The following is a 27,302-nucleotide window of genomic DNA, read 5'->3' as shown; positions in this document are numbered from 1 at the left end:
AAGGCTGGTCCTAAGCAGGAAAGTAACCAAGGAGGTGCCTCATCCCTTTTCCATCAAAAACTGTACATACCACTTAAAAACGATTAGGATAATAAAATGTATGCTATATGTATTTTACCACGATTAAAAAAATTCAAAAAGAAAGAAAACTAAATTAAAATAAATTTAAAAATAAAAACGTACATTCCAAAGCTCCTATTCATAGTCATCCCAGAATCATTGCCAGCAACAGAGAAAAGCAAAGTTAGTAGGATGCATAGGGGGCCCCAATCCTCTTTTCTAGTGCCTGCTCGCTGGTTACCTTTTCCAAATTTCTTTTCCCTTCTTCAAAGCTCAGGAAAGAGAGGAGAGCTGAGTCAGCAGGATGTTTGGCCCTGATCCCCCAGTTCTGGAGCCCTTGCAGGAACCCGGAATTCACTGAGTCAGAGTAAAGGGCAAAACACCTGCGACTCCAGCCTCATCAGAGAAGCTGGGGTCCGACGGACCAGGGGAAAGTCCAGGGCCAGTCGTGAATAACACCTGTTTTTTTTAATTCTGTATTTCAGCATTCAATATTGTATTAAATTTTGGAATTGCTGTTACATATCCCACTCTGATGTCTCTTGGAATCGTCCTCAGTGTACCTGTGAATGCAGGTAAACCTATATGGCTTTCTGTATCTGCTTGTAAACACACACACACGCAAACACGCATGTGCGCACACACACGTGTGTTCTGGCTGTGTCTGGCGTAGCAGGCATGTTTCAACTTCTCTGTAGAAAGAAAGCACTTCGGTAAAACGTTGATGTTTGTGACACATGCAATATTTTCTCCAGGGCGGCTTGATTTTCACATACCACACCAAGATACAGAAAGTCTAAAGCCATCTCCATTCAAACTGGCGTGGGGGGATCAGATGTATATCATGAATACTATTGATAAGTATAGACAAATATGTAGCAGAGGAAATTTTTACTTTTTGTTAAGTGGCTTTCCAGAAGAGACCACTAGCTCAGGTTATGGAAGGCCTGAGGTAGAGGCATGTCTGCAAACTGCAGAAGCGTAAACACTGTTCCCCGAGTCCCAGAAGACAGCCCTTCCCCCAGCTGCTCAGGACTTGGCTCTTTCTTTCACTGGGGACTCGCTGACACGCTCAGCCGGCAGCTCTTCCAAAGCCTGCCATCACCTGCCCCTCACCTCCTTCCTTTTCCTGGCTACTTCTGCTATGAATTTCAGATTTTCCTCCCAGAACGCCCCCGCCTCACACCTGCCCTCCCTGTAGAACCTGTTTGCGAATCACTTCTCCCCAGAGCATTCACCCCCTTGGGCTTCGCACAGCTCCCGCCAAAGCCATCTCCCGACCCTCCCGCTTCTGGGCCGTTAGAGGATTAGGCCCCCAGGGGATGGCAACCCCTTATCCTGTTCAGTCTGGCGTTAGTAAGCCTGGAAGCACAGGCAAAGCCGCCATCAGCTTCCTAAACCTCTTCCTGCTGTCCCATTCCACACGTTCTGTACATGCCTCACCCTGGCCCCAGACTCCTTGGGCCCGGCACCATCCCTGCCCAGAGGGAGGATGGCGGTCCCCACGCATCACCCCTCTGGGCCTTTGCTTGTCCCCTAAAAGTGAAGGTCGTCCCCACGTCATCACCTTGGTTGATACGAGAACCACATGAGATGACCTATGAGGCAGAACTTCCAAAGGCAGGAAAGCCCCTGAGCTCCTGGAAAACTGGTAAAAAAGTGGTCCAGCTTGTCAGTTTCCATACACTACAGGCTTCTGAAAAATAACGCATCAACTTACCCCCGCTGCATCTTGGGGTGTCTTTATAGTCCCACAGTGTTCTTATTTCAAGGAGGCATATTCCAGGCGGCCCTGGTGTAGAAGCTACTTTGACCATATCGTACAGCCGGGTGTGTGAGAGGTTAATCAGAATTCTCTTACTACTTGCCTGCAACGTAAGAGGGTCCGTAACGTGTCAGCGGAAGGAATTACCTTCAGTTCTCCAGGGGAGGAGAGAAGCCGAGGAGTCGGCTGTTGCCCGACTGTCAGAGCAGAGCCCTTGCTGGGCTTTCTGACTTTGCCTGACGCCCTCTCTAGTGCAGCTTGTATGGCTTGCTAATTGACTCTCCCCATCTGTGAATTAACAGGCCATGCTGCCAATATTAAAAATCAAACTGCTTCTGAATTAGAGTGAGATGAAAGCGGCACTTTAATTCCACAGAAGGGCTACTAACAAAGTGCCTTTTTTTTTTTTTTTTTTTTTTTTTGCCGTACGCGGGCCTCTCACTGCTGTGGCCTCTCCCATTGCAGAGCACAGGCTTTGGACGCGCAGGCTCAGCGGCCATGGCTCACGGGCCCAGCCGCTCCGCGGCATGTGGGATCTTCCCGGACCGGGGCACGAACCCGTGTCCCCTGCATCTGCAGGCAGATTCTCAACCACTGCGCTACCAGGGAAGCCCACAAAGTACTTTTTTCAGGTTTAACTTTTACCTCTCTACCTACCCTCCAGACAGAGGTGAGAGTCAGGTGCAAGGGTAGGGGGCGGGGCAGGAGGATGTGGCGGGACATGGCGGGGATGACAGAGCAGACCCCTCATGCGGCGGGCGAGCCGGGGTGGGTGGGGGCAGCGGTCCAGCACGTCAGGCTTTAGCAGCGGCACATGCAAGTCCGAAAACCCTCTTTCACAAAATGCGTTCAAAAAAAGCAATCTCGGGCTTCCCTGGTGGCGCAGTGGTTGAGAGTCCGCCTGCCGATGCAGGGGACACGGGTTCGTGCCCCGGTCCGGGAAGATCCCACATGCCGCGGAGCGGCTGGGCCCGTGAGCCATGGCCGCTGAGCCTGCGCGTCCGGAGCCTGTGCTCCGCAACGGGAGGGGCCACAACAGTGAGAGGCCCGCGTACCACACACACACACACAAAAGCAATCTAATTCTCCCTTGTGGAGAGGCAGGCCCCAAATTTTCTTTGTTTGATTTAGTTAGGAAAAGAGAACAAGAAAGCAAAAAAAGAAAAGAAAAGAAAACCAACATTTGAAACGCTTTTGATCTTTAGTTATGAAGAGAATGATGATCTAGATTTGTACGAACCGACGTGAATCCTGTTCTCATTTTGTTCCCTCACCTGATGTGGGTCAGGAATGAGCTTCTTGGGCCTTTAATAAACTTTCATAATCGGTGGTGACACAGGTGGCATTAGAGCCTCACGCTATAATACCCTGGGGTGGAACAAAAGTTTGTATTTATTATCTTCAAAGAACCAGGTCAAGTTTGGTCTTCAGAACGTATATTATATATATCATGCTCTTAAATTATAAAAATAAAGTATGTCACTGTAGAAAATGTGAAAAGTGCCAAGAATATAAAGAAAGCAGTAACGTTTTAATTATCCTGCCAACCCGGAGGTGGCCACGATTAACTTTGGTGGATGTATATATTAATACACACGCACATCTCCAGCCGCCCCTGGTGTTTCGTTTTGTCTCTCGCACAGATCAATGTGGGAACTAAGGTACCAGGTCAATTGGGGAAAGTGAAACACAGCGCAAGGCCTCGCAGCAGACAGGGTTTGTAAAGTTAACGGGGGATTTCTGGGAGGCAGCCCCTGCCCGCCTGGTCAAGGGAGAACAGCTCCGGCCCCGCGGAAGGGGCGCCCCAGGCCCTGGCCTGGCCGGGGCCCCGCCCTCCTGATGGCCTGGCACGATCGCCCCCGCGGTAACCCACGCTCTCCATCCCCTACAGTTGTTGATCGCTACACCAGTAAGATCGTCTTCAACGGGGTCCGGGTCATCGCCATGGTCATCATCGGCCTGGGCTTCCTCCTCCTGCTTCTGCCCGAGGAGTGGGACGTCTGGTTGATGAAGCTGCTCACCCGCCTGAAAGTGAGGAAAAAGGAGGAGGCGGCGGAGGGCGGCGCGGACCTGGGCTCGGGACCTCAGAACAAGGGCGGAAGGGCCCGGCCCTCCTTCGCCCGCTGACGGTCTGCCCGAGAACTCTGTGTGACGCTCGCGTGGGTGATTTGGAATCTCTTCCCCGCAGGGGGAACCTCGGTTTGGTGAGGTGTACATACCTGTACAGTTTTGGTAATCTGCGGTAAGTTATATGGTATTTATTGGCATGTCCAATTTGCTTGCACTTTTTTTCACATCAGACCTTTCACTTAAGGGTACCAGTTGAATACGGGAGAGAAGAGACCCTCTCCGCTCTTTTTAAATGAATGTAAAGCAGCATAGAGTGTTGCTTGCCTAGATTGTCCGGGATGACAGACGTTCTTGACAAGGCAGTGCAGATGTTTTGAGTCTTCCCAACTGAAAATTACATTGCACACTGTGATTATTTTTCAGCTATGGTAGGTCATACCTTGTTTTATACCAGAGCTGTACTCTTAATTTTAAGGGATTTCAGTGAACCAAAAGATGACTCTGAGTTAATCTGGATAAACGGATTGTTGGATGGATGGGTTGATGTGATGTGGAAAGCTGGAGCAGAAAAGGATAATGGACATGGAAAACCATTGACTGTGGCTAACTGGGGGTGGCGATCGGAGGAGGACAGGCCCGAGCAGGGTAACAGAAAGGGAAGGTTAAGTCCCAGCCCCAGCTGGCTTGCTCTCACGTGTCTATGTAAGATCATGGAAGAGAAATTACAGTGCCTTCTACAGAATTTTTGTCTTTACCTATGTGAAGCGAGGTGACATTATAGGTCACTGGTGCCGTCTTATCATTTAGATGTAGAAATCTTTAGAAACAAAAGACTATACATTGTGTGTGTGTGTGTGTGTGTGTGTACAAAAGTGGCAAAGCTGATGACCGGTGTAGTAGAACACGGGTCACGGTGTGCATATAAGGTAGACTCCGCAGAAGATGAATCGCTGGTTGCTTTTACTTCCTGACCAAGACCGCAAGATTTACTGAATCTGCAAACCTTTTTATGAAACTTTTAAGCACCAGGCTGTTTACTTCCACAATTTAGGTCTGCCAGAGAATTCTATCTGTGATAGATCTGTAAAGAGGGACAAGGGGGTTAGAGTTTACTATTTTTGAAGTTTACATTGTTACATAACGAATTGGAAACCTTATTTTGAAACGGCGTCATAACCCAGTGGTGTGCTCTGTAACCATGGAGTCTTTCGTTTCCTAGGGGAAAGGGCATTCGTGACCTGAACTTTTTAAGCAAATTATTATCCTCAGTTTCCATTCCCTGTTTAACCAAACAGATTAATAAACGATTTAAAAAAGAAGCATTCGGTGCCGTCTTGGTGGCCGCTCTGTTCCTTTCGCACTAGGCTAGGTCTGACTTTCCAGCTTCCTCACCTTATATTTTCTCCCAGCGAGCCCCACTCTCCTGCACCTTCAAGGCACAGGAAGCCATTCAGCCGTCTCAAGGGAAGAAAGCTCTTATTGCAGACAGAGTTGACTTTCACAAAAGAGAAATGCAGGACACAGACGGCCTCGAAGGAAAGGTCTCCGGGCAGCGTTCCCCTCCCGTCCTCCTGCCCCGTCCTGTCTCCTCTCCTCGGATGCCGCCCTCTGTGCAGCTCTGGGGTTGCAGCCCTTTCCTGTGCAGCCCGGTTCCCTGGCCCCCTTACACTCGGGCCTCAGAGTGGCAGCCTCAGTCCCTAAACTGACCTGGTCTTCCAGCTCAGCTCCCACACCTGACTTCTGCCTTAGGTGCCCTGACCTGTTCTGGCTCTAGAGGGAATTTGATGTAACGTGTATGTCACTGTTGCAGGCAGCTGTGGCCAGGCGCTCTGAGGTCCAATGTCTCTCATCCTCTGGCCACAAAGGGCTGGGTTCTCTAAGAGGGCGTGTGAATGGAGAGGAGATGACAGCCTCTTTGGGACACTTTGCCCCGCCACCCATCCCTAGAGCATCTGTACACCATGCACCACTTGCTACGTGGGGTTGTAACCTGGGGAGTGTAGTCGTCCAGATCAAAGGGCTTCCCTGCCCATGTCTCCCGTGTACGCCGGGAGCCCTACAGTGGAGCCCGAGCCCGTCACCTCCATGACTGTCTGGGCTTCCAACCTCTCGAGTTACCCCAAGGTGTCAAACAGATATTTCCTTTGTAAGCCATAACCTGAAAAATTGGGAAACCCTACATGAGAGCAGATTTACCTTCTTCTCCCATGGGCATAAAAGACTATGAAGACCCAAAAGAATTAAGAGTAGGAACTCAAAGAGATATTTATACGCCTATAATCGGAACAGCATTATTACAGTAGCCAAGGGGTGGAAGCCACCCAGGTGTCCATGGATGGATGAATGGATACACAACACGTGGTAAACACGTACAATGGAATAGTATTCAACCTTAGAAAGGAATGCAATTCTGACCCAGGCTACAACACGGAGGAACCTTGAAGACACTATACTAAGTGAAATAAGCCACTCACAGAGGACAAATATTAGCTGATTCCACTAATAGGAGGTACCTGGAGTAGTGGAACTCACAGAGACAGAAAGTAGGATGCTGGTTACTGGGGGCTGGGAATGAGGAGTTATCGTTCAATGGGTACAGAGTTTCAGTTTTATAAGATAAAAAACGTTCTGGAGGTCAGTGGTGGTGACGGTTGCACAATAGTGTGAATGTACTTCCTGCCTCTGAGCTATGCACTTAGAAAGGGTCCAAATGGTAACTTTTTATGTTATGTATGTTTTACTCCAATTACAAAAAAGACTACGAAGGGTAAGGTATGTGAAATAGAAAGGTTAGGTATGTGAAATAGAAAGGTTAAAACTTGCAGGAGAGGTTAATGCCCCTTTCAGGACATTATAAACCTGAGTGGGGGTGAAGGTGGGAGATGTAAGAGATTTCTTTCCAAGAATACAAACCACAACTCCTCTGACCCCCTCTATCCCTACCATGTAGATTTCGAGAATTGGGAGGAGCTATGGCAAACCACGAAGGACCCATGAACAGAAAATCTCAGGAAGGAGTTCCTTCTGATGGAACCTTGGGGGTGGCTTTGGGAAACAGCCTCCATTTTTGCTCCCCCTGGGGGATTGTCTGCCCCCTAGAGGCCAGTCTGGAAAACAGTTAAAGGATTTCTCTATTTTTGCTCCTTGAAGGAATAAAAGTAAAATGAAGATGGAAGGTACAAAGAGGCTATGGGGTCTCTGCTGCTCCAGCCCGCCCCTCTCAGAATGTGGACGTTTGGGGCCAGAGGATACAAAGTGATCAGCCAGCGCCCCCCTGCCACACTGAGTCAGCGCTGTCTCTAGGAACCCACCCGCTGTGCAGACCCTGAGCTCCTCCTTACTTGGGCTGACGAGGGTAAAGAGACTCCAGAGGCAGGAAGCTGTGGTCAGAGACCTACCTCCTTACAGAACAGAGGTGTTTCCGAATGTAGGCAACGATGTGTAACATGGAGTTCTTTATCTTCAATTTTGAATATAAGTGATTTGTTCTAAAATTAGAATATAGTGGTAGTTGCACAATCCCACAAATATGCTAACACTTTTTTAAATTGTAGACTTCACGTGGGTGAATTTTATGGTCCGTGAATTATTGATCTATCTCAGTCAAGTGGTTTAATGAATAAATAGTTGCCTCACAAAATGATTGAAAATTCTTTTGCCCAAATCTCACCAGTAGGAAGGACGTCTGTGGGGTTGTTGGCTTGTTTTTGGCTGCCCAGCATCTGATCTCTGTTGGAAAGACCATCTTGCTGTTGTTGCAGAAGCTGAAGGGAATGGAGTCTCCATTTCAGACCCCAGCGTCCGGGGGAGAAGGGGAGGGTGTGAACTGGACTTGGCCAGTGGGCCAGTCTCCCAGGACTTAACCAGACCCCACGGAACAGCCCAGGAAGACCATGCTGACCGGCCAGTCCTCCAGGGTCCTGCTGTGGCTCCGGCCTCCTCCCACCATGGAGGTTCGCATTCCTCCCTTTTCCAAACAGATCCTTCAGACACATACAGTCCCTAAGAGGCTTCCAAAAAATGTTTTTCTGTTTCAGACATAAGAAGCCACTGCTATTGCTTGAATCCAAGAACTCTGAATAATATGTGGGAGAAAACTGGAATGTTCAAAGAAAAATGTTGGACTCTTTTTTGGGGGTTTGTTTGTTTTTACTGTCTGGTACTCAACACTTCTTGAATCTGGGCTCCTTATGGCCTAGCAGGACTCCTTGGTCAAACTGCTTTAAAGAATGGAGGAGACTGATTCATAAGAAATACACCCATGATATATAAATAGAGAGGGTTTAAAACTTTTTCACAGTGCTTCAAATACATTTAAAAAGTTTTTAAAGAATAATATTTTCCCTTACATAATTTTTCATGTATTCAGCATTGTCAAAATCTTGAGAAAGTCATTTTCTTGAGTTAAAATGGTAAGCTTCAGCTAAGGGAAATCTCTAAATTATCCAAAAATGTGGAGTTACTAGAATCGTAACAAATGAGATTTTTATGTAATGTAATGTATTGTAAATTTTAACTCAAACAAAACATTGTGAATTTGTTTCTCTTATTGAAAAAAGAATAGGTTTCCTGTAAAAAAATGGGAAATACCCATCAAGCCACAAGCCAGCAAGAAGTGCGTTTGTACCCAAAGCAGCAGTAGCAGTAATAGCGGTGGCCTCTGATACCGGAGAGGGAGCCCAGAATCTCACCAAGAATAGCTGGAGGGAGCCCCCAGGCTCTTCCTCTCTGAGGGTGACAGGCACCCCACAGAAGAGGCTCTCTGCCATAAGAAAAAAATTAGAGGGACTTAAAAACCTCCAGATGGAAATTTCAGGAGTCCCCAGTGTTTAATCCCCATTGGAAACAAGACCTGCTGGCCCCCTAAAGCATTCAGTTTGTTAGAAATCTATGCTATGCTAACGACGTGGGGAATCTCAGAGGCTAGGAAGAGACAAGGGTTAAAGGGCCCTGCTTATGCCCACATACAGCAGTACCTGTGAAGGGGAAATTTGGGTATAAATAAAGAAAAGCAGTTAGCATATCACTATGGTGTTCTTTTTCAACATACGCCTATGTATCGGGGACTAGAGTTTGATGTTTTTTATGCCCCTGGCCACCCTCTTGTGATACCTCCATTTATGGGAACTGTAAATTCAGTTACACCGAGTAGATGTACTTATTCAGCCAGTGTTCCCTCACTCTCCCTGTTACCCAATTTTATCCCCATAGTGAGAAAACTGCATTTATGACGTACTTTCCTTTATAATCTGGAGGGTGCAGAGCAGGCAGCCTTGTGGGGATGCTGGTAGCCTAGCGCTTTTCAAGGATTTTGCAAATGTCTATACTTTGTAGATAGCCCTGCTGAATGGTACTGCACCAGATGTTGGATTTCCTCAGGGACCTCATGTGTGAGTGTGTGTGCATGCATTTGCCACGTGTACTGTGGGCATATAATTAGCACATCTTTCCAATCAATTAGGCTATTTCTACTTTTTTAAAATTTTGTTTAAGTAAATCATTCATGCAAACCAATCACTACATAATAATCACTAATTTTTTTAATGATGCCATTTAGAGTTAGACGTATACTTATCCAGCTACAACCTAGTGACTGTCTTTAACCCCTTATCCCATGCAATCATCATTTAGGGACCTGGTGTTTTTCTCCAAAGCTTAACTTTTAAAACCAAGTCTTACCATTAGCACCAATTTAAAGTGCAAAGTACATTTGGACATTTAGCTGCCCCCCAGATCTGGCTTTCCTGAGAGCGTTATTGCATCAAAAGTTTAACGTGTTACTTTTGTCTAGATTTTCTTATATTTTCTGATAGCATTTAGTTTCCTTTTCTTTAAGCAGAGAGAAGGTGCTGAGTTACTGTTTAGCAGTCTCAACTACTTTCTGAATTCTCTGTCAGATCCTTTGCTCTCTCTTACCAATGACCATTTAGTAAGATGAAATTCTAGTGAATTCTAGGTTTTACCTGTTGCAGAGCATTTTTGCTTGGTGTTTCTCAGAAATTAAGAGAATAAGCCATGTTCTGCTATCTTTTCCCATACAGGACAAATGCTGTTAGAACTTTAGATGCCAAGAGATCACTTAAAAAACATTTGTCCAGGACTTCTGAGTATAAGAGGAATGAAAAGATTTTGAGGCCAGGGACAATAGAGGGCCACCTGCTTCTTAAATGTCAACTGCTAAAATCAATCATAATACATAAAATGCAATGAAACCTGGTCCCCAGAGTTGTCAAGGATATGTTTGTGAAAGTAACTTACAATCTGCAGAATGTTCTATGGCTCTGTTAAGTAATTATCAAGGGACTTGCACAAGGCCATATGGCTGGGAGAGGCCAAGCAGATTGCCCCGTCCCCCAGGCCCTGTTTGTGGGGAGACTGCACAAAGGGAAAAGGTCTTAGGACAAGCTTCCCTGCTGAGTGATCTTGTCTAGGGCCCTTCTGAAAGAAAAGTCTCCTGGGACATTGAAAGATTTCAATTATCATGAAATCTCTGTAAGGTGGAAGTTTTCGACAAATACCATTATGCCCATAAGTTCCCCTCTGTTATTTCTTTCTAACTAAAGTCAGTGGTAGGTTTTTTGTCCTATCTCCAGATACAGTCACTCCACCTAACAATAGCAGAATATATGTTCTTCTCCAATGTACATGGTCCATTCTCCAAGATAGACCACATGTTGGCCACAAAACAAGTCTCCATAAATTTAAAAGATTGAAATCATACAAACTATCCTTTCCAGTCACAGTGGAATGAAACTAGAAATCAATAACAGAAGGAAACTGGAAAACTCACAAATTTGTGGAAATTAAACAACATATTCCTAATCAACCAACAGATTGAAGGAGAAATCATAAAGAAAATTACCAAATACTGAGAGAAAAATTAAAACAAAACATACCAAACCAAAACATATGGGATGCAGCAAAGGTAGTATGCAAAGGAAAATTAATAGCTGCACATGCATACATTTAAAAAAGAAAAAAGATCTCAAATCTCAAAATCTAACTTTACACCTTGGGGAACAATAAAAAGAAGAGCAAACTAAACCCAAAGCTAATAGAAGGAAGGAATAATTAAGATTAGAGTGGAAATAAATAAAATAGAGATAGTTTATTAGCTATTTATTATTTATTAGCTAATAAACTAATTCAACAAAGTTGCAGGGGACAAGATCAATGCACAAAAATCAGTTGTGTTCTGTATATATGCAATAAACAATCCAAGAGAGAAATTTAGAAAGAAAAAATCTTCTATTTACAATAGCACCAAAAAGAATAAAATACCTAGGAATAACTTTAACCAAGGAGGTGAAAGATTTGTACACTGAAAACTACAAACATTGCCAAAAAAAAAAAAAAAAAATTAAAGAGCCCTAAATAAATGGAAAGATATCCTATGTTCATGAACTGGAAGACTTAGCATTGTTTAAGATATCAGTACTATCCAAAGTGATATACGGATTCAAACCAATCCCTATCAAAATTCCAACAGCCATTTTTGCAGAATGGAAAAACTGATCTTCAAATTCTTATGGAATTTCGAGAGACTCAAATAGCAAAAACAATCTTGAAAAAGAAGAACAAAATCAGAGGACTCACACCTCCTGATTTCAAAACTTACTTCAAAGCTATGGTAATTAAAATGGTGTGGTACTGGCATGAGGATTAACAAACAGACCAATGGAATAAAAATGAGATTCAGAAATAAACCCATATATCTATGGTCAATTGATTTTCTACAAGGATGCCAAGTACACTCAATGAGGAAAGATCAATCTCTTTAACAAATAGTTCTGGGACAACTGGATCTCCACATGCAAAAGAATAAAGTTCAAACCCTACCTTATGCCATATACAAAAATTAACTCAGAATGGATCAGAGACCTAAATAAAAGAGCAAAAAACTCTTAAAACTCTTAGAAGATAAGATAGGAGTAAATCTTCATGACTTGACTTTGGCAATGATACCAGAAGCATGAGAAACAAAAGAAAATATAGTAAGTTGAACGTCATCAAAATTAAAAATTTTGTGCATCAAAGTACATTATCGAGAAAGTAAAAAATACAATCTACAGAATGGGAGAAAATATTTGAAAATCATATATCTGATAAGGGTTGAATAATCAGAATATATAAAAACTTCTAATGCTCAACAATAAAAAGACAAACAACCCATTAAAAATAAGCAAAGAACTTGAATAAACATTTCTCTAATGAAGATATGCAAACGGCCAATAAGCACAGAAGAAGATGCTCAACATCACTAATCATTAGGGAAAAGCAAGTCAAAACCACAACAAGATACCACTTCATACCTACTAGGATGGCAATGTTTATATATATATATATTTTTTTTTAATTAAAATTTTGGTTTGCCCCAATGCCTCTGTGTTGAATAAATGAGTGGGTGAAGTGAGTACTTAATTTCACTTTATACTCTTAGTTTCTAGGACATGCCTGCTACATGGTGGGTGCTCAATAAATATTGAATTATTTATGACTTTTTACTTGGATATTAACTTACAACTGCAACTGAAATGTCAAATCCCAACCTTTGCCTGAATTTGGGAACAGTCAAGTTTTGATCTGAAAAACCTAAAGAGCTGCCTCACTTCCCATTTTTGATTGGTTGGTGGGGCCCTGTAATATATATATATATATATATATATATATATATATATATATACATATGTATATATATATATATATGTGTATATATATATATAGTATTTTTAAACAGAAAACAAAAAGTGTTTGTGAGGATGTGGGAAAATTGGAACTCATACATTGCTGGTGGGAATGTAAAATGGTACAACTACTGTGGAAAAGTTTCCCATTTCCCCAAAAAGCTAAACATAGAATTACCATATGACCCAGCAGTTCCACTCCTAGGTATAGACCCCAAAGAATCAAAAACAGGAATGTGAACAGATATTTGCACACAGATATTTGAACATTTGTACAATGTTCACTCCAACATTATTCACAGCAGCCAAAAGGTAGAAACAACCCAAGTGTCCATCAAAAGATGAATGGATAAGCAACATAAAATATAGACATACACTGGAATATTATTCAGCCGTAAAACGGATGAAGTTCTGATGCAACGCTACAACATGGATAAATTTGGGAAATATTAAGCTAAGTGAAATAAGCTGGTCACTAAAGGACAAATACTGTATGATTCCACTTTTACAACGTACCTAGAATATTAGGTACTCCACAAACTTACTGTCATAGGCTTAGGAGGTGGATTAGAGGTTACCAGGTACCAGGAGGGAGAGAAGGAAATGGGGAGTTCTTGCTTAATGGGTACAGAGTTTCTGTATGGAGTGAAAAGTTTTGGAAATACATAGTGACATAGTGGTTACATAGCAGTTTGAATGTTAATTAATGACACTGATTTATATGGTTAAAGTTGCAAATTTTATGTTACCTTTATTTTACTACAATTTTTTTTTAAAGCATGAGCTATGGATGGAGACAGAAAATAGAATGTGGTAAGTACTATGATGGTCATATATCCAAGGACAGATGGGGTGGGACTGGAACTGACTAATGGCCTAGGAAAGGAAGAGCCCAGGAAGACTTTATAGATGACGTACCACTTAAGTGAGCATTTTCAAGGTAAATAAAGTGGGAGAGGAGTACTCAAAACAGGGGGAAGAGCAGTATTTATGGCAGAAGATGATGCTAGAGAGACGCGTAGGGCGCAATCATGAGTATTCATCCTTTCAAATACCCGCCTTTTCCTGACTGATGCATAAACTGTGACTAAAAAGAGCTTAGGCCAAAAGGACCAGTGGGGAGGTGTCCTGTCCTCACAAAGCACCTTGGTGGAGCTCTAGGAGGGAGCAGGTAGCAGGCATCTGTCTCAAAATTTACAAAGAGCAGAGCCAGGGGCGATCACACGCTGTCAGAGCAGGTGGAGGCAGGCTGGTCCTAGAATCCCATCTGGGACTGTACATGGGTGCCATGCGGATAAGATCAGCTAATGGAATCAAGAGTGGCTGCTTTCAACAGAGATGTGACTAGATCAGTCAAGCAAGCAAAGAATCAATAAGGAGGGCACTTCAGTTCCCCAGCCAAGGTCTGGCAGAGAGAGTTCTGCGTGGATTTCTGACGAAGAGTCAGCAAGCGGAAAAGTCAACTAAAAATAGAAACTCTTTTAACTTTTATGGGAACTCATAAGTGTATACCACACGATTTTATTAACATTAGAATTAATAATAGATGTTTGCAGGAAACACTACATGTTTCCAAACAACTCAACCATAGGGAATCCTAAGACTCTTTTAGGCTGTTGCCAGGTTATTTTATACGTCACTTACGATGAAGAAATCGATTCTAAAAATTCTGTGTATACTAAAGAACATATTTACTCTTTCATCTGTAGTAGTCTGTCACTCTCGTGTATGAATCTGGGAATTGTTCTAAACAATTCATACTAACAGCTAGAAACTAAAGTGATTTCTTCAGCATCTATGATGTTTTGCTTTAGTGCATTACTTTTGAGGTTCTATTAATTAAGTTCAATATTTGATACAGTTCCAGCTGTACAGCAACAGCGAGAAAAAGCAGCAGTCATTATATTCAGTGGCTTGCAGTTTCTGTCCAGTCTACACCAGGCCCCTGAGCACCCCCGGGAGTGGGGAAGCAGAAAAGAGTCCTTAGATCTGCTCTGGCTACGTATCTGCAGCTATTAGCTCACTACCTCGGTCACTGGAAAATACTATGGGGCCACTTTTTTGAGGCAAAGCACACCATTTCCAGAAAGGCCTTTTTGAAATTCAAAGTCAGAATCTGGAAAGAGCCATCCGCCATCCACTGAGCTCATGGAGCCTGTTACTTAGAATTCGCTTCAGTGGCCGGCCACCAAGTCACCCCTTACACCCCTGAGAGAATGTGACACAGGGCAGCTAGGCTCTTTTTCTTACTCAGATAGTGCCACAATGATGCCGCATTAAAAGTCCACCTGGAACTCAGTGGCTTAAACACGCATGTGTGTGCCTAGGTTCACGGGTCTGCAAGGGATTGCGCTGTGGCTGCCAGGCCTGGCTCAGCTGAGCGGCCCGGCTGCAGGTGAGGGTCTGCCTGGGCCGGCTGCCAGGCTGGTGCAGGGCTCAGCTGAAGGGGATGCGCACGTCTCTTCTACTATGCAGCTGCCCTTGTTCTTTGTTCTTATTTTTGTCTTTCACTCTTTTTCTGCCTTTCGTGGTTTTAATATTGAGCACTTTATATGATTCTATTTTCTCTCCTTTCTTAGAATATAAATTATACTTATTTTTTTTAACTGTTGTTAGTGGTTGCCCTAGAGTTTGCAATATACATTTACAACTAATCCAAATAACACTATACCACGTCATGTGTAGTGTGAGTACCTTATAATAACAAAATAATCCTAATTTCCCCCATCCCTTGTTATCACTGCTGTCATTCATTTTATTTATATATAAGTGTACATATACACACATATGAAAAAGACGCAGAAGCATACATAATCGCATACATTGTTGCTATTATCATTCTTAATAAACTGTTATCCACTAAGTCAGTTAGAAATAAGAAAAATAAAAATTTTAATTCTACCTTTACTTACTGCTTTTTCAAAGCTCTTCCTTTCTTTATGTAGACCCAAGTCTCTGACCTATTTTTTATTCTCTCTAAAGAATTGGTTTAAACATTGCTTGCAAGGCAGGTCTACTGGCAACAAATTTCCTTGATTTTTGTTTGTTTATTTCTCCATGTCTGAAGGATAATTTTGTGGGATAAGGAAGTCTAGATTGGTGGGGGTTTTCTCTCAACACTTTAAATGTTTCCCTCCTTTTTTTTGAATGTATTTATTTATTTATTTTTATTTTCTGGTTGCGTTGTGTATTTGTTGCTGCGCGCGGGCTTTCTCTAGTTGCGGCGAGCGGGGGCTACTCTTCATTGTGGTGCGCGGGCTTCTTATGGCGGTGGCTTCTCTTGTTGCAGAGCACAGGCTCTATGTGCGTGGGCTTCAGTAGTTGTGGCACGCGGGCTCAGTAGTTGTGTCTCACAGGCTCTAGAGCACAGGCTCAGTAGTTGTGGTGCACGGGCTTAGTTGCTCCACGGCATGTGGGATCTTCCCGGACCAGGGCTCCAACGCATGTCCCCTGCGTTGGCAGGTGGATTCCTAACCACTGTGTCACCAGGGAAGTCAGTTTCACTCCTTCTATTGCCTCCTTGGTTTCTGAGCAGAAGCCACCTGTAATTCTTATCTTTGTTTCTCTGTAGATGTAGGATTTTTTCCCTATCTTTGATTTTCTATAGTTTGAAAACAATATGCCTGAGTTATTTTGTTTTTGCATTCATTTATATTATCGTGTTCTCTGAGCTTCCTGGAGTTGTGTTTTGGTGTCTGACATTAATTTGGTAGAAATTATCAGCCATTATTGTTTCAAATATTTCTTCTGTTTCTTTCTCCCTTTCTTCTCCTTCTGGGTATTCCCATTTTTGGTGTGTTACCTGTAAGTGTTGTCTCACTGTCCTTGCATATTCTGTTCTGTTTTTCCAGTCTTTGTTTCTTTGCTTTTCAGTTAGGGAGGTTTCTATTTATACATTCTCCAGCTCAGAGATTCTCTCCTCAACTGTATCTAGTCTACTAAGAAGCCCATCAAAGGCATTCTTCATTTCTATGACAGTGTTTTTTATCTCTAGCATTTCTTTTTGGTTCTTTCTTAGGATTTCCATCTCTCCCCACTTACATTGCCCATCTGTTCTTGCCTGCTGTCTCTTTTACCCCTTAACACATGAATTATAGTTGTAATAAATTCCCAATCTGAAGATTCCAACATCCCTGTCATGCCTGCTTCTGATGCTTGCTCTGTCTCTTCAAGTTATGGGTATTTTTGCCTTTTGGTATGCCTTGTAAACTTTTTCCTGATAACCGGACATGCTGTACCAGCTAAAAGGAACTGCTGTAAATTGGTCTTTAGTAGAGTGGTAAGGTATAAGGGGAGGGGAACCATTCTATAGTCCTATGATTAGGTCTCTTTCAGTGAGCCTGTGCTCTGGACTGTAGACTTCTCAAATGAGTCTTATTTTTTTCCTCCTCTCTTAGGTGGGAGAGGATGGCTAGAGTGGGCTAGAGTTGGGTATTTCCCTTTTCCCACGTGGAAGGCTGTTGCTGTCTGGAGTTGGGTATTTCCCTTGCCCAGGTCTCTTGGGGTCTGATAATACCCCCAGCAGGTTCGGCTCTGATTAACTAGTTTCTTCTGATGGAAGGCTTTGTTAAGAACAGAGTGCACCAGCATATTTCAGAATGGCTGCTTTTCCCCTCCCCCTGCTAGAAGCATGAGGGAATTTTTCTCTGATATTTACTGTGGGAACCTGGTTGAGCTCCTGGAGGTAAGTTTCACAGTCGTGGAGGCCTCCTATGACCGGGTCCCCCTGGAGTTTTTAACTCTCAGAGTTGTCCACACTGAGCCTCCAGCATTTGTCAATTACAGTTCTGGCTTTCCTACCTTGGCACTCGTTCCCGCGTAGTTTCTGTTTGTTTGTCTCTGCTCTGCTAAGTTTTCTCTGTGTTCATCTGTCTGTCTCTCCAGTCTTGGGGGCAGTGGTTTGCCTTCTGTCCTAGAAGAGTTGATTTTCTAGTCTGTTCAGCTTTTTACTTGTTAGGATGGAGTGGCAAATTCTAAGCTCCCTGCATGCAGAGCTGGAAACCAGAAGGGCTTTCCTTACTCTTTCAACATACTCTAAGAAGTAATGAGGTGGACCAAAACAGAAATGATTACAGAAGCACAGACTGCCCAGACATAGATGCCGCTCCCATCCGACCCTCTGATCCTTCAGCGAAAGGGCTGCTCTACTCTGCAGGCTGCCGGCTGCCCCTCCCCTTTCTCCAGTGGTCACTTCCCTCAGGGCTCTTGGCTTGACACGCACGTTTTCAGCCTAGCTCCTGCAGTGGTCATCCTTCTTGGGCTCCCATGCTGATTCATGATTCTCAGCCTGTCCCTCATTTCCCACCATAACATAAACCCATTCCTTTTTGGCCAGTGTGTCCCCATTCCAGCCATGGCCAGAGACGTAGGATTCAAGCTTCTTCGTCTCCGTAGGGCTGAGAATGTGGAGAGATTTACTCCGGTCCCAGGGTGAGGAATATGCTGTTACTGGCAAGGTAAACGATAATTCACCACCCTGCAGGTGAAGCCCTTCCCACCGTAAGCACACCGTCTAGCAATTCTCTAAGCATTCGATAATCAGAGGCCATATAGAATGATAATTGCCTCACATCTCGTAACACGACAGTTGTTCACTCACCTGGAGTGTGTAGCCTATGTTTACATTAGCTTTTAGTGCCCACAGTCACTGTACTTATTTAACTTACAGTCAACTAGACCCCTAAGATTTAGTTAGATGTTCATTCCGTCCTATTCCCCTGAAATTGTTTTGTTTTGGACACAAACAGGATTTCACACTTACCATTTATTTGTTTGTCCCATAAATACTGTAAAAATGGAATCTGCATAACTGAACCAGCTCCTGTCTTTAAGAAACTTTGAAATTAATAAGAGGACTGACCAAGGTCACCAGGACCTCTGATATAAGGCAGCGTGAGATGATTGACTCTCAGGGGCAGACTTTGTGCTGTTTGGATCGGGAGGGATTGCGAACTACTTCATGAAGGAAATAACTTTTTGAGTTGGGCCTAATAGGATGAATAGGGTTTTCAGAAACAGGTGGGTGGCTGGGCACTTCAGATGACCGGAAGAGCAGGAAGAGAGGCAGAATGTTAGAGGCAAGATCTGGGAACAGCAAATAGCTAAGATAAAGAGATGGGCATCTGTAGGGAGTGGTAGGAGATAAAGTCAGAAGACAGGCTAAGTCCTAATGTGAGGGTCTTCAGTGCCATGCTGGGATATCAGGGCATTTGTTGGTCAGCAATAGAAAGCCACTAGAACTAAGTAAGCCACTAGAACTAATTAACTAATTGAGTAGCATGATTAAATCTTCTTTATGCCAGCCCATCATTCTAACCTGTTGAGATCCTTGAGTCTTTCATTAAAACTGAGCTATCTTCCCAGACCCTATGCAGGTTTGATAAGTATCCTTGATTATGCTTCTCTAATTCAACTACAAAATATATAAAAGTTATAACCCTAGTCACAACTCTAGAAGTGACCTTCCTTCAGGGTGATTACTCAGATTCTCTGGGCTATGCTTATCCAACCATGTATCACTCACGTATAGCAGCATCTAGTCCACAGATGCTATACTCACGTATAGCAGCATCTAGTCCACAGTCCTCAAGAGCAGATATTATTGATTGCTTATTTCAGTACACAGGATTTACACTCATTATCTTTTTTAAACCTTTCACCAGCCCTCTGAGATGAAGCTATTCAAGTTTACTGTGCATTCTTTTAAACTGCAAAATCTTTCCCATCCCAGACGCTTGAATCTTAACCTTGAATGGATTGGTCTTCAATCAATCTTCTAAGAAAGTATGGATTTTATCAAATAGATCCTTCATAAAACCTTTGGGGAACTGTAACTCCTTTAATATCTACCTGGTTAATATAAAGAAGTGTAGAATTCACAAGATCAATTAGAAACTTCATTATTGTTTGTGTTTATTGAGGCTAACTAGAAAGTTTCAAGTCTGGCACAGGGGAATAATGAAATAGAGTTTCAGCCTAGCCAAGAAGCTAAGTAGACCTGAATTTCCTGACAATTTTTAAATAATCTAACAGTACCAGCATGAGCCCTTAGTTGCCTAGGTAATAAAGCAGGTTTCCATGGAAACCCATTGGTCTGTATCAAAGAAACGCTTTGAATTTTAATGGGGTGAAAGAGCATCATCTAAGAAAGACCAAATAGTTATTGCTAACTTAACTGTTCTTGGTGTTGACGGGCTTTTATGTTCATATTTGTCAATAGCGGTGGTTGTTTTTGCCAGAAAAACAAGCTTTAGATATGCAAATAATCGTAATAGCTAATACTGTCTTCTCTCCTCTACACACCACAAGAGTTTCTTTTTTTTTAAAGAAATATTTATTTATTTATTTATTTTTGGCTGCACTGGATCTTCGTTGCTGCGCGCGGGCTTTCTCTAGTTGAGGCGAGCAGGGGCTACTCTTCGTTGCGGTGCGCAGGCTTCTCATTGCGGTGGCTTCTCTTGTTGCAGAGCACGGGCCCTAGGTGTGTGGGCTTCAGTAGATGTGGTACGCGGGCTCAGTAGTTGTGGCTCGCGGGCTCCAGAGCGCAGGCTCAGTAGTTGTGGCGCACGGGCTCAGTTGCTCCACGGCATGTGGGATCTTCCCGAACCAGGGCTCGAACCCATGTCCCCTGCATTGGCAGGCGGACTCTTAACCACTGCACCACCAGGGAAGCCCTACCAGTATAGTTTATATACTTAAACTATATACATACACACAAACACACACTCATTTTATCCTTACAGTAACTGAGGTTGAATTCCCTGGAGATCCAGCGGTTAGGACTCCGTGCTCTCACTGCTGAGGGCCCGGGTTCCATCCCTGGTCGGGGAACTAAGATCTCGCAAGCTGAGTGGTGCAGCCAAAAAACAAAACAAAACAAAAAACAACAACTGAGGTAAGTGGTATTATTATCCTCATTTTACAGATGAGGAAACTCAGAGATAAGAAATTGAATAACTTACCTAACGTCATACAACCAGTAAGAAGACAGCTGTGATGTGAAGTAAGGCAATCTGGCTACTCCACACTAAGCCTTTATTCTGTTAGCTCTCTATACCCCCCTTGCCATCCCAGCTTGTATTCCCTCCATCCCCCTAACTTAATTTTATGATGATGTTTTTGTTTTAAGATTTTTTGATGTGGACCATTTTTAAAGCCTTTATTGAATTTGTTACAATATTGCTTCTGTTTTTGGTTTTGGTTTTTTGGCCCCGAGGCATGTGGGATCTTAGTTCCCCGGCCAGGGATTGAACCCATGCCCCCAGCAGTGGAAGGTGAAATCTCAACCACTGGACCACCAGGGAAGTCCTGATTATGATTTTTAAATGAATAGTTAGTATTTACATTATTGTGGCTATGCCAACTTTGCTAATTGCTGAGCCAAGTAATATACTATTTACATATTTCTTTTCTTTTTTCTCCTTCCTTTTTACTGAGGCTTGATACTAGCCCTTTTGGGGAGTCTGAAATTCTACCTACCTATTGTTAATTTTTTCCTCAAATGTGCCAGTGTTTCTGCCATATGCACATTAACAGTTTGTGTGTTTATTTCCTGAGAACACTTTCCTTCCTTCCTTCTGCTACGATACCTATTGGTTGCTCTCTGCAAAGATTTCATTGTGAGATTTCCCTTTGTGCCACAGATCCTCTTTCCTGGATCCTGTGCCATGTCTTTCTTTTGATTTCTTGTTTTTGGTGGAAGGTATTCTCCATAGCCCGTTACAGGAAAGTGTATGAGAGGTTTTCGAAAATCTGAAAATGTCTCTATCCTGCCCTCACATTTGATTGATAGTTTAGCTGGCTCTCGAATTCTAAGCTGCAAATAATTCTCCCTCAGAATCTTGAAGGTATTTGATTTGCTGTCATTTGGCTTCTGATGCCACTTGAGAAAGACAAGGCCATTCTGATTGCTAGTAATTTGTAAGTAGTCTTTATTTAGCTTAATAGAAGTTTCCAGGGGCATCTCTGGTGTTCTGAACTTTCACAACATGCCTCGATTTGAGTCTCTTCCACACCTTTTGCTAGGCACACGGTGGGCCTTTTCAATCTAGAGTCTTGTGTCCTTTGGTTCTGGGACATTTCCTCCCCTCTCTTTTCTCTCTTCCCTGAACTATTAGTAGGATGTTGGATTTAAAGGACTGATTCCCTAATTTTCTTTCTTTCTCTTATATTCCATCTTACTCTTATTTTGTTTGTCTTTCAGGAAGATTGTATCAAGTTCCTTTTATTTCTGCACCTCAAGTAACAAAGACTTAAAGTCATGCCTTCAGCAAGATAGGAGTTTAAGTATCTCTCATGCAAAAGTCCAGAGGTAGGCTGCCCAGTGTTGGCATGACAGCTCTGCTCTGTGAAGAGGTCCCATCGGCCTCCTTCTATGCCCACATTTGCATTATGGATCACACCAGTTATCTTTTTAGGAAAGTTTCCTTAGTTGCAAGAAAATACTTCTACTCGCCTGTCAAGAATTAGTCACGTAGCTATATCTACATCTCAGTTGGAGAATCCACTCGGCCACATATTTTATGCGTGTCTTGGACAATTGGAATCCTCTTGTCATCTATAAGTACATTGTCTAATACGGTAGCTGCTACCTACACGTGGCCGCTGAGGACTTGAAATGTGATTAGTCCAGATTAACATGTGTTTTAAGTTAAAATACACACTGGATTTAGAATAGTATGAAAAAAGGAAAATCAAATATTTTAGGTTGATTATAGGATAAAATGATAATATTTTTAATATATTGGGTTAAAAGAAATATATTATTATAATTCATTCCGCCTGCTTCTATTTTCTATTTTACTTTTTTTAATGTGGCTACTAGAAAATTTTAAACTACATATGTGGCTTGCCTTATATTTCTATTGGATAACGCAGCTGTATAAAATGGGGATAATAGAGTGCCTACCTCAGTGGCGCTCTATTATTAAATGAGAAAGATTAAATGAGATCCTAAGTGTAAAATGTTTAGCCCAGTGCCTGACAAAGAGTACATACTCGGAAAAAGGAAAATAGACTAGTTAATAACGTAGTGTTTCATTGACTCTAACACGTCCATTCTTGTTCCTGCATTTTCACACCTCGGACTCTTCGTACCGGGGATGACACCCAACTGTCGCCAGACCCCAGTCATAACATAGTTGTCACCGCCTGTGTGTGCATACACATCGAAAGCACTAGCATTCCGTACTTGCAGAGTGAGTGTCCGTGGCCTAGAAGACAATCTAGGAGATCAAGAAGGGGGCACTCTTAACCTCTAAGAATCAAAATGTTAAGGAGACAGGTGGAGGGTCATTCTGATGTGTTTAAGCAACATTCCCCAAATAGGAGTGAAGAGTAAGCTCCCTGTACCTAATTACAAAGTTGGCTGAATTGTTCAGCACCAATGGCTTTTAGCTCTTTAGTGGATCTGGAAAGACAAGAGGAGGGAAGAGGAGAAGATACGGTAAGAGGACTTGCTCAAAGTGCCTAATGCCATTGATGATAAGATTGGTGGAAAAACACAGACATTGGTGACCAAATCAAAAAGTGATTCTGATGACTGGAACCCGAAATGTAATGAAGTTTCATGAATACCTTAATCAATTTCTGCTCTTATTTTCCTTCTTCTGTATGTATTACTGTGATATGATTTTTTTAAATTCATGCCTAAATATGTCTAAGTAAGTTTAAGATAAGAATCTTAGGTAATGAAAAAGCATTGTGTTATAGCGCTTTTTCCTTTCTTAGGGGTACGTAAAACAATGGGGCAAATTCTAATTAATGCATTTTAGATTTGATGAAACATAGTATTATTCCCTTTAAAGGACTTCTCTCTAAGTCCAAGATCAAGTGACCTCTAAAATATAGTAATACTAATAACTAACATTTATGTTTTTCTTTTTCCTATGACACTTTTCTAACATACTAATATAGAATTTATTGTTTATGGTTATTGCTTATTGTCTCCCTGCTAGGTAGAGCAGCAGTTTTCATCTATATTGTTCTCTGATGTCTCCCAAGCCCCTAAAACAGTGCCTGGCACAGAGTAAGTTCTCAATAAATATTTGTTGAGTGAATGAATGAAATCTTTGTAAGTGCTGTTCTAAGTGCTTTGCTTGGATTATTCCATTTAACTTTCACAAGAAACCTAAGTAGATATTACAATCATCAACATTTTCAGTTAAGGAAACCCATGTATGTAAAAGTTCAGGAACCTGTCCAAGGTCACACAGCTTGACATCACTGGTGGGGGAGGGGGGCAGGATTCAAGCCCAGTCTGGTTCTGAACCTACACTCTTATCCACTGAACTTTGCTGCCTCTCATACTGCCTGCGTTTCCCTTCTTGATTTAACTCCTGCTGGGCTCCCGCTGCATTTGGTGCGTGCCTCTCTCATAGGTCTTATTACTCTTTATTAGAGGAGAGTATGGCCTGTGTCCTCCATAAGACTGAGCTTCTCAGGGACCAAGATCTATCCTTATTCATCTTTATTTCCCCAAGGCTGACCACAGTGCCTGGCACTGTGCAAGCTATGTAACTACAGAGCAAGAAGCATGAAAGAAGGATCAGAGGTTCCCAACTGGCAGCTGAAGCACTAGTACATCCGATGAAAAGGAACAGCTTAGAAAGAGAAGCTTTCCTGGAGAAAGAATACTACGAGTTCCAGTTTTGAACTTGTTGGAGTGATGGAAGGACAAACAAATGGAGATAGCTGTCAAGGGACTTGGAAAGAGAAAATGGGCACAAAGGTTCCATTAGGACTAAAACATAGACTTCCAAGTCTTTTTGAAAGAAGTGCTAACTGAAGCTCCGGGGGTGAATCAGCTCACCATGGAAAACAGAATGCAAAGAAAAGAAAAAGAGAGAAAAAAAGGCAGCATCTTGGAGCATACCTATAGTTAATAGGAGGAAAAAGGGCAAGGAGTCAGCATAGAGATCTAAAAGAAATTCAGAAGGATCTCTGCAGCAACACTGAAGTCACAGGAATCTTTCTTGTTTGTGTCCCTGAGTAGGTGTCTGTGATGACTGCTTTGTAAAACAGTACAGATTATAAATAAAAAAGTCCGTGGGCAGCAACAGAAAAACAACACATACGTTTTCAGTGCTACTGGGTCTGTCTGGCCCTGCCCACATGGTTTGGGGAGCAACTTAGTTCAGACCGGAGAACACCCACATGAAACTCCTCTCGATGGTAACACGACATGTCTTCCACCTCTTCACACTGACTTCTCTTCGCCTCCTCTCTCCTCCAAACATAGGTTGGAGATTACACCCTCTCTGTATCAAAACAGCACATCTGAAATCATCTCATGGCACCCACATTCTTTTACTTGCCCATAGTCTTCCAAATTTTGTAAGGTGAATTTGGCCTCTCCAACTCTTATCCTGCATTATTGCTGTTGTTATTAACATATATATATATACATATATATATATGTATATATATATATATTTTTTTTTTTTACCATATCTACACCTCAAAATTTCTCTCTTCTAGTTGTTTTTGCTCTGTTGGCTAGACCACAGAGCTCCTTGAGAGTAAGCGGGTGGGGGAAGGGGCATTATTGCAATTCATTGAATCTCTTTGGTAATACTTTCCTTATCTCTGCCCTAGGCCTACTACTGACCAGTAGGAATTGCTTAGCTGCCCAAGTGACAGTTAGCACTAGAGACTACTGACTTTTGACCTTGAAGGCCACAGAAGATGGTAAATCCATTAAAAACTTAGTCATCACACTATAAATATTCTGAATGACATTATTTTTACCTTTCTGTGAATCAAATGTACTAAAGATGACCTTTCTCAGGCCAACTACTCTACTTTACTCAAAAATTATGACACTTATCATGCATATATGTGACATATATTCATTCTCATTCACAGAAGAGTGTATAAGATGTACTTGTACAGTTTATTTAAAGAATAATTATAAAACAAATACCCAGTTTCAGAAACAGAACATTGTCAGCCCCTCAGAAGCCCTCCCTGGTCATATCCCGTTTCTCTTTTCTTAATAGTTTTGCTATTGAATGTATGTATCCTTAACAGGAGAGTTGAGTTTTGCATTTCTGAACCTTATGTAAGTGGAAACACATGGTATCTATTCTTTGATTGACTTGCTTCTTTCACTCAATACTGAGACTCATCATATTATTATAAATGGTTATAGTTGTTCATTTTCATTGGTGCATTATACTTCACCTTATGACATCATAATTTATCCATTCTATTGTTGATATAAGTTTGGACTGTATGTTGTTTTTAGCTATTACAAACTTGCAGATATACAAGAGATTCTGAATAGAATTGCTGAGTGATAGCAAATGTGTATCTTCAACTTTACTAAAGTCACAGTTTTCCAAAGTGACTGTATCAATTTATACTACCATTAGAGTATCTCTTGTTGCGGAGCATGGACTCTAGGTGCGTGGGCTTCAGTAGTTGTAGTTGTGGCTCACGGGCTCTAGCGCACAGGCTCAGTAGTTGTGGCGCACAGGCTTAGTTGTTCGGTGGCATGTGGGATCTTTCTGGACCGGGGATCAGACCCATGTCCTCTAGATTGGCAGGTGGATTCTTAACCACTGCGCCACCAGGGAAGCCTGATGTAGGTGTCTTTTATATATTCTGGGTACTAATTCCTTGTTATATGCTTTGCAAACTTCTTCTCCCATATTGTGACTCTTCCACTCACTTTATGGTGTTATTTGGTAAACAAAAGTCCTCAATTTTAATGTAGTTGAATTTATTGATCTTTTCCTTTATGGCTAAAAAAAAAATTATTCTCAATCCTAAAGTCATAAAATCATTCTTCCATACAGGTCCACAAAATTTATCTGAAATACTTGGAGACAGATGTGTTCTGGAATACAGACTTTTTTGGATATTGGAAAGGTACCATGGAACGTACAATGTATACTGTGTAGCAAGAACTGGGACAGTACATATAATCAAAAATATCAGTATTTCTACAGCAAAACATATAGTCAACTAAGTGATATATAAATAATGACTATCGTGACACTAAGTTACATTTTTCAACAAATGAGTTCCAAAGAGTTTGATGTTTCAAGGTTTGGGGATTTTGTAATTAGTACAAAAGTTATGGTGACCTCATACAATAAAAATGGAATTATTTCAAAGTTTGAAGGAACTTAGCAGTGGAGCCATTGACGTGGAATTTATGTGTGAACCTTCACTACTACTGATTCAAATTTTTAATGGTTTGGGACTATTCATATTTTCTTCTCTTTAGTCAGCTAGTTGTTTTTCTTGAGATTTGTATAATCATCTACATTTTATTTGCATCAAATTGTTTACAAGATGTTCTGTTTTGATTTCTAAAGTATAGTTTTTGTTATTGACATAGGTTGTTAACATCTCTCTTTTTATTGCTCAATACTGTTAAATATTTGTCAATTTTATTAGTCTTTTCCAAAAAAAAAAAAATCAACTTCTGGATTTTTACAATCTCCTCTATGCAGTGGTGTGCTAGTTAATTAGCTCTGAACATAACGAAACAAACACTACCAGAAGAGGTGTGCACAGTTGGCTCTCCTGAGCCAGTACAAGGCAGTTTCTGGCACACCACTACTTTCATTTCCCATTTCATTCATTTCTGCTTTCAGCATTATGTCCCTCCTTCCACTTTCCTTAATTTTGCTCTCCTTTTTCTAACTTCTTGAAAGGGAATGTTTAGCTAAAGACCTTTCAGCCTCTTTTCTAATGTACTTACTTAAGGCTAT

General features: G+C 42.1%; 1 protein-coding gene across 1 annotated transcript in view; it reads left to right on the top strand.

The window, feature by feature from the left end:
- SLC35F3 (solute carrier family 35 member F3) overlaps nt 1-5,244 on the top strand; it is a gene marked incomplete at its 5' end in the record, with an annotated part of 288,352 nt that extends 283,108 nt beyond the window's left edge. Inside the window, 2 exons of the mRNA XM_082854972.1 lie at nt 546-635; nt 3,717-5,244. Coding sequence (XP_082711098.1) covers nt 546-635; nt 3,717-3,952 — 326 coding nt within the window. The 3' untranslated portion in view covers nt 3,953-5,244. The remainder of the gene's footprint in view (nt 1-545; nt 636-3,716) is intronic.
- Nucleotides 5,245-27,302: the final 22,058 nt, after the last annotated feature.

The sequence above is a fragment of the Leucopleurus acutus genome, assembly GCF_964270905.1.
Source record: "Leucopleurus acutus genome assembly, chromosome: 14".
Lineage (NCBI taxonomy): Eukaryota > Metazoa > Chordata > Mammalia > Artiodactyla > Delphinidae > Leucopleurus > Leucopleurus acutus.
The sequence above is the reverse complement of the archived record's forward strand: the minus strand, read 5'-3'. Positions and strand labels throughout refer to the sequence as shown.